Source organism: Sinocyclocheilus rhinocerous, unplaced genomic scaffold (genome assembly GCF_001515625.1).
Source record: "Sinocyclocheilus rhinocerous isolate Xijiao unplaced genomic scaffold, SAMN03320098_v1.1 scaffold1386, whole genome shotgun sequence".
In the NCBI taxonomy this organism is placed as follows: Eukaryota; Metazoa; Chordata; class Actinopteri; order Cypriniformes; family Cyprinidae; genus Sinocyclocheilus; species Sinocyclocheilus rhinocerous.
In genome coordinates, this window is record NW_015660628.1 from 1293925 (window position 1) to 1301217 (window position 7293).

At 40.7% G+C, this 7293-nt stretch overlaps 2 protein-coding genes across 2 annotated transcripts in view; both read left to right on the forward strand.

Moving 5' to 3' along the window:
* Positions 1-1732, forward strand: part of LOC107725398 (mitochondrial dynamics protein MID51-like) — a 10476-nt gene extending 8744 nt beyond the window's left edge. Inside the window, exon 5 of the mRNA XM_016534639.1 lies at positions 386-1732. Coding sequence (XP_016390125.1) covers positions 386-1165 — 780 coding nt within the window. The 3' untranslated portion in view covers positions 1166-1732. The remainder of the gene's footprint in view (positions 1-385) is intronic.
* A 1840-nt stretch (positions 1733-3572) lies between these two features.
* The window catches only part of smcr8b (Smith-Magenis syndrome chromosome region, candidate 8b), a 10461-nt gene continuing 6740 nt past the window's right edge, over positions 3573-7293 (forward strand). The window contains exon 1 of the mRNA XM_016534643.1: positions 3573-6325. Coding sequence (XP_016390129.1) covers positions 3738-6325 — 2588 coding nt within the window. The 5' untranslated portion in view covers positions 3573-3737. The remainder of the gene's footprint in view (positions 6326-7293) is intronic.

Consider the following 7293-nt stretch of genomic DNA (forward strand, 5'->3'; position numbering starts at 1 on the left):
TGTGTGTGTGTGTGTGTGTGTGTGTATATGTGTGCGTGTAATATATATATACACCTTGCTACGTGTACTGCGTTAGGCTAACCGAGACTTGTCATTTGCACTTATATATTGTTGCTCTTTTGTTAGTTTTGACTGCTTTTATATATAGATAAATATAAATATAGATAAAGTAGAATTAAAATAGAATAGAAAGTGCTAGAGTTAGAGGGTCAAATAAACGTGGAACAGATGTGTTTTAGTCGTTTCTTGAAGATGGTTAAGGACTCAGCTGCTATCACTACTACAATCACCAGTTGAATCTTTGGACTTTATAATGGCAATGTGCTTGGCCCTGAAATTTTTCTTGAGGCTGTATTTAAATTTGCTACAAATGTGTTCCATACAGTTGGAGTCCAGTCTGTGGACGCCTATTGCCGGGGAGGACACATTTTTGGGTCACCCTCAGTATTGCATGGTTCGGCGTGAAAACCTCGAGTACTTCCCGAGGGGGCGGAGCTACTGGGACCGACATTTGCTGGGTGGATACCTGTCATCACGACTCGTTTCTGAGCAACTAGGCAAGACGGTGATGGAATCGATGAACTGGCCATCGCTGACCGGAACCCTGGAGTGCGAGGTGCGACCAGTGCTTGGGTCTCCAGAGCTCAAATTGGAGATTCAAGGGTTAACCCAAAGCAGTTATGACAGTGGAGAACACTTTTACATAACAGTGTTGCCAACAGTGCGCCTTGCCGAGATGACGCTTACAGCGCAACGAGAGATCACCGGGTCATTCGACTACGTCTGGTATCAGAGCCTATACACCAGCAAAACGGCTAGACTAGCAGTGCTTGACAAAGCAGACTCGGGGGTCAGAAGGAAGTGCCTAAAAACGCTGAAGGCGGTGTGCCGCAACTGCCCTTCGCTACGCAAGCTCAACGGCAGCCATCTTTGCAACGTCATTCTACACATGAGTGAAAAAGAAGCAGATTGGTCGGAATCAGCGTTTGCTGATAGGTTCCTGCAGGCGATCACGGAGCTAATCGGATATCTGGAAACGGGAATCTTGCCTAGTTACTTCAAACCTAATGTCAATCTGTTTCAGGGCTTTACTGAGGATGACATTGATGAGATGGGCTTCATGCTGTACTGTGCTGTAACTGAACCTGAGATTCTACTGATCTGATTCACTCTCTCTCCTACACATCCTATACGCACAGAGCAGTACATTTATCAAAACAACTGGCATTAATGCACCTTCAATCAGTGAATGTAATATTACATATATTTTCTATAAGGTTTCTGTTCACTGTCCTCTATATGTGTATTTCCACTTACCTACTCCTTTAAGGGAATTTTGAAGCTTCATTTAACTATGCAGCACTTACCTAGTCAGGAATTTTGCTTGGATGTAGATTTTAAAGAAGTGAGAGAAAGATTTCATGGTTTAGACTTTAGATATAGCCTATTTTCTTTTGTTAATAGCCTGTTCTGAGCTCTGCGTTGACCAAGAGTATATGTTCTACTATTTTGCTTTTTGGAGCAATGGCAGTAATCATAGCCAATGTATTGAGCAAATACTCAGTATTAAGACAATAAAGCAGTAATGCGTTGAATTTGTTGAAAATATTTTTCTATGCATTTTTGTCAGTTGTTCTTGTGTACAAAGAAGCAAAACTACTGAGTGTGTTTGATTGGGGGAAATGTGCATTGATGGTTGTCTAAGCCTTTATGCCCACATTCTATTCTATTCTATGCGTCAATACCAGCTTTTAATGGCTAAGAAAAGATAGAAATAATGAAACAAAGTTAATATGTAAAGCAGGTTTCCCTGTATGCATTTTATGATAACTTGCCAACAAGTTTGTTTAAAAGATAGCAGAAACAATAAAAAATATTGGTAGGATCAAATTTCACACCAGTCCTACACAGCTGATAGGGTCACATGAGTTCTTATATGAATTCTTGTTTGCTTTTGGGATGCGTGTCTGAATAAAGATTGTTCACAATTTTCACAGTTGTTTGTGGTGTCACTTCTGCTTGTTATTACCATTAATATGAATTACATGCTTATCATTCAAAGTGTTTCTGTATGCTATAGTTCCTCTTTCAGTTTTGATTTTGCTGCTATCATGTGAAAATACAATAAACTAAAGTCATGGTTTATGAGAGGTCAAATAAAAACGATATGGCATAACCGCTGGGCGTAAACCAGCAGTTAACAGGCCACTTCCTTTATAGAAATGTAATAAGTTTCTGCAAAAATACCATAAACGGTCAATGTTTATGGTAATTTGACAGGAAAAAAATAACAAAAAATTGGCTTCTAATTATCATTTAGGTCACTCACTTTTACATTTCTTGGAATGGCCTAAAGAAAAGGGGATTTTTAATGTCAAAATAAGGTCAAAAATTAACAGAGGCTTACGTGCCTGTACAAAGTTCCTATTCTAAGAATATTATACTTCAATTTTTATATGAATTTTAGTAAGGAAGTGGCAGTAAAAGGATTGGCTGATTAAAATAAATGTATTTGATTGTTATTGATACATTAAGAAAAATGCCAATAATAATATTGTAATTTGCCTGATGACTGTTAACATTTACGAGAGACCAAAAAAATGTAATAACGAGCGTTCACATTTTATTTTCTTCCACGTTTATTTTGAGGAATTGGTTTGAGCCGGATACAACTAAGGACTGAGCTGGTTCTGATCCCCAACCAGAGGTGTCACATGGCTAACTATGGCAAAAGCTGCTTCTGTTACTGCTCTCCGGAAAGCGCTTTAATGTTTGTTTACTTCTAAACAACGAGATAAATGAACTTTTTTAAAAAAGAGAAAAGGATTATTACTTTGAATCCGTCAGCGAACACCGGCAAGTTCATTTATACGTGTATTATTCTGAATTGACTCAGTTTTCATGACATTGCGTTTGTCATGGTCTGTATAGTGCGTCAGGCATGTCATTTTTAAATCGGTGTGAACTTGATCATGTCATGCTTGTTGTGGTTTTGAAATACGTGTCGTTTTCTTTTAATGCGGCGATAGATCACAGTTTACTGGAAATACGTAGTAAAACTAGACCTCCTGCACTGGATCAGGACAGCTATTTTGACAGCACTGTGAAGATGTCGGTTTCAGGGGTGTAAAGTATGCGAGTGATACGTTTTCTTAAGTATTATTGTGTGTAATTAGTATTTCAGTACTTTTTATTATAGTTTCACGTTTAAATACATCGAGACTTTTTTATTAAAAGCAATTTTAGACTTTCAGTGTGCCAAATATATAATAGGTTATCATCACTTAAATCTTAAAAAAAAAAAAAATCCAGAAGAGTAAGTCTTTCAAATGGACGTCTTGCAGTTTTTATTTAAATTTTATTTAAAACCAGTGAAATCCATTTAATTTTTCCACACTGGTCCATTTGTCCTGTGAAGATTTCAGCAATCACAGCATATAGTGGTTGACCTAAACTCTTGCTTTTTTATTTATTTTTTTTACTGGTGAAACTTAAATTGAATGTAAATATAATATCTATAACTATAAACTATACAATCAGATGCTACTGAGTCAATGAAATTTAACATTTAATGTAACAGGACATAGGTTACATCTGTGGCGGTAACAGCCTTAACTGAAGACATTATGAAAATCATAATTAAATGTGGAAATGTTTTGACACAGTCCTTTAACTAAAGTATAATTTGGCAATATTTTTTACACCCTTGTTCGGTTCGTTTGAAACTTTTTACCACCATGATTAGTTCTCCAGACTTGGTGGCTTTCACTAAAGAAACAGATTTCAGTGAAATAGTCAAAGACCCATCAGTACTTCCAGAGGAACTGTCTGTTCCCTTGTACCCCTACACTGGGGACACCACCCCATGGTCCAAGACGTCTGGAGCTAATTTTACGAAGGACTTTATCCTTTTATCAGAGTTTTCAGAACAAGTTGGGCCCCAGCCTTTGCTTACGGTTCCTCCTGAAACCAAGGCTTGTGGGACATTTGATTTGAACCACTTCTCCCTTCGGATCATGTCAGTGGACTATCAGACCTCGCTCACCGGCCCGGCAGGTTGTGGCTCTTTGAAACTGAACTTTGTAGAAGACTCAAAGGTAGTTTTAGGGGATTCTAGAGAAGGAGCGTTTGCATATGTGCACCACCTTACACTTTATGACCTGGAGGCTCGAGGGTTTGTGCGACCTCTCTGCCTTGCCTATGTGTCGTCTGATGAGAATAAAATCATACAGCAATTCCAGCAGCTTTCCGCAGAGTTCTCCAAAGTCTCCGAATGTCTAAAAACAGGGAACAGGAAGAATTTTGCAAATGAACTGGAGATAAAACTGAGAGATTTGGAGCATACAAGAGTTGTGTTACTTAGAGAAATAGAAAGAGAGGTAAATAATGCATCTGTAATGTGCACCAATGAAAGGGAACGCATGTTGAATGGTATACCTACATTAGATGTGAAACTGAAAGAGAAATCACTATCTCACAAAGATGAAGTGAAATTTCAAGAGAAAGGCAGATGTGAGATTTCAAGAAAGGCAGAAGTAGAATGTGAAAAGGGGAATAGGTCATGTATAACATACGATAGAGATGAACAATTTGGAGGGAGAAGGAAGAACAAGCAGGATAAAGGATCTTGCCCAACACCATTGGCTAACAAAGGTGATGAACTGGCCAGTGTAGAAAAATCCATTCAGGAATACAAAAGCCTTCTAAAACAGGTCACTTGCTACCGAACCAGGAAGCTTAGAGACTCTGAATATTCTCCTTATGAACCGGATGACCTTCCTCATTCTTTCGAGTTTGACCTGGATGATTTAAGGCACGGTCAGCTTGCTGGGCCAGTGCTAGAATGTGATGTTTTTCCTTGCACGGACACACCCTCGCATTCTCTGAAGCCGATTAACTCCATTTCATCTTGCCGATTTGACAAGCGTCTGAAAACTCTCGAGGAGTTGTGTGATGACTACTTCCACCAACAGGCTCTACAGCAACTGAACTCCATTGAGAGGACATTCAGAGGAGACGCCTGCCATCTCTACTCACAACAACTCTGCCGCAATCTTCTCCGCAACCTCAAATCTACCAATTTCTTATTTGAGGATCCATGTGACTTGGAAGAGGAAGTGGGCTTACAGATTGGAATAACTGGTCAACATTCAGTCCGACAACCCTCGTTTCTTCCTGCACCATCGATTCTAAGTGAACCTGTCAGTCTTGAGTCATATGTCTCCTGCGTTGAAATGGTGCCAATCAAACTAGAGCTGGGTGGATCTAGCCAATCTCCGGCTGTACCCAGCTATGTAAATACCCCAGCCGAGGATAACCGACCCCTAACATCCTCTGCAGTAGAGACTGAAATGGAAAATGGGGGCGTAGTTTCAGCTTTGGATTGCCAAGAAAATGTGGAAATGTGTGTTTCAGCTTTGATGAAGACCAGTATTAGTAGTGGAGATAGTATTGAGGTCTTAGGGACGGAGAAGTCCTTCAGATCCCAGGGTTCAAATATACTAATGGATACAGCACTGCAAAGACCTCCACCTTTGTCCACTACAGCCGTGCTGGAAGGTCTAAGGCAAGGGAGGGTAACTACCATACGGACTTGCAGTGAAGACAGCATTGAGGTGCTTTGCACAACGGAATCAATCCTACCAGAAGACCTGCGTGCGTCATACCCTTGTGCAATTGATGAGGAAAGTCCAGAGCAAGAGACTGATGAGAAAGACATATCTCACAACCAAGAGGACAAACAAGTTGAGTGCATTTACGGTGTGGGAAATAAAGTTCCTGGAGACCATGGAGGCGCCTGTATGGAGGAGCCGCAAGATTTTTATCCTGCTGTCACCTTAACCCCACCTGACTGTCCTATGACTTTGACCCTTGGTCGGTCAAGCGCCCAAGATGCTTGCCATGCATCAGAATTAATCCCTCTCTCTTTGTTAGATGAGCCCTGCCGGATAATACCTGATGATTTGTCAGACTGCTTCAGCTATTGGAGCACTACTGCCTCTACAACCTCCGAATGCACTTTTCCTACTTGTCTTCCAAAGAATAAAAGAGAAGGTGGGACCAGGCGGAGACGTGGCAGAGTAGGGCGAGCAGCGTTGCAGTTCTTGCGACAGTTTCCCTTTGCAGTGCATGCAGTGTTTAGCCTTCTGTGTGGCCGAACTTTGGTAGTACTAGGCAGCGAGGAGGCTGCAGTGAGGCGGCTGGTTACAGCACTGTCTGTGTACATGCCACATCTGAGTAGATACAGAGATGGCATTCAACCTTGGACTTCAACGCCGCTGCAGCTAACTGACCTGCTCAACTGGAAACTTATCGGCTTTAACAGGTAACATCTACTATGCATCTTAAATATGTTTGACTTCCTGTTTTCAAATGGGAACCAAATTTCTTGATTAGCTAGTTCATACATATATTTTGTGGGTAAACTCTGCAGGAAGGTATCTGGTTAAGTCTGACATATGTCACCATTTCTGGGTCAAAACAATTTTTCAGATTCAATTAAATTCAAGTTTAGTTGTATAGCGCTTTTCATTATGCAAATCGTTGCAAAGCAGCTTTACAGATTATTAAAATTTCTACATTACATATTTTGTAATAGTTTATCAGTGGTGACTATCTCAAGTTGATGTCCATATGGCAGAAATGTACGGTAAAAATCAAGCAGTTAATGTCATGTAATCAAAGAGACGGTGAACACTATTAACAGCAATCATGCATCAGAATTAATCCCTCTCTCTTTGTTAGATGAGCCCTGCCGGATAGTACCTGATGATTTGTCAGACTGCTTCAGCTATTGGAGCACTACTGCCTCTACAACCTCCGAATGCACTTTTCCTACTTGTCTTCCAAAGAATAAAAGAGAAGGTGGGACCAGGCGGAGACGTGGCAGAGTAGGGCGAGCAGCGTTGCAGTTCTTGCGACAGTTTCCCTTTGCAGTGCATGCAGTGTTTAGCGTTCTGTGTGGCCGAACTTTGGTAGTACTAGGCAGCGAGGAGGCTGCAGTGAGGCGGCTGGTTACAGCACTGTCTGTGTACATGCCACATCTGAGTAGATACAGAGATGGCATTCAACCTTGGACTTCAACGCCGCTGCAGCTAACTGACCTGCTCAACTGGAAACTTATCGGCTTTAACAGGTAACATCTACTATGCATCTTAAATATGTTTGACTTCCTGTTTTCAAATGGGAACCAAATTTCTTGATTAGCTAGTTCATACATATATTTTGTGGGTAAACTCTGCAGGAAGGTATCTGGTTAAGTCTGACATATGTCACCATTTCTGGGTCAAAACA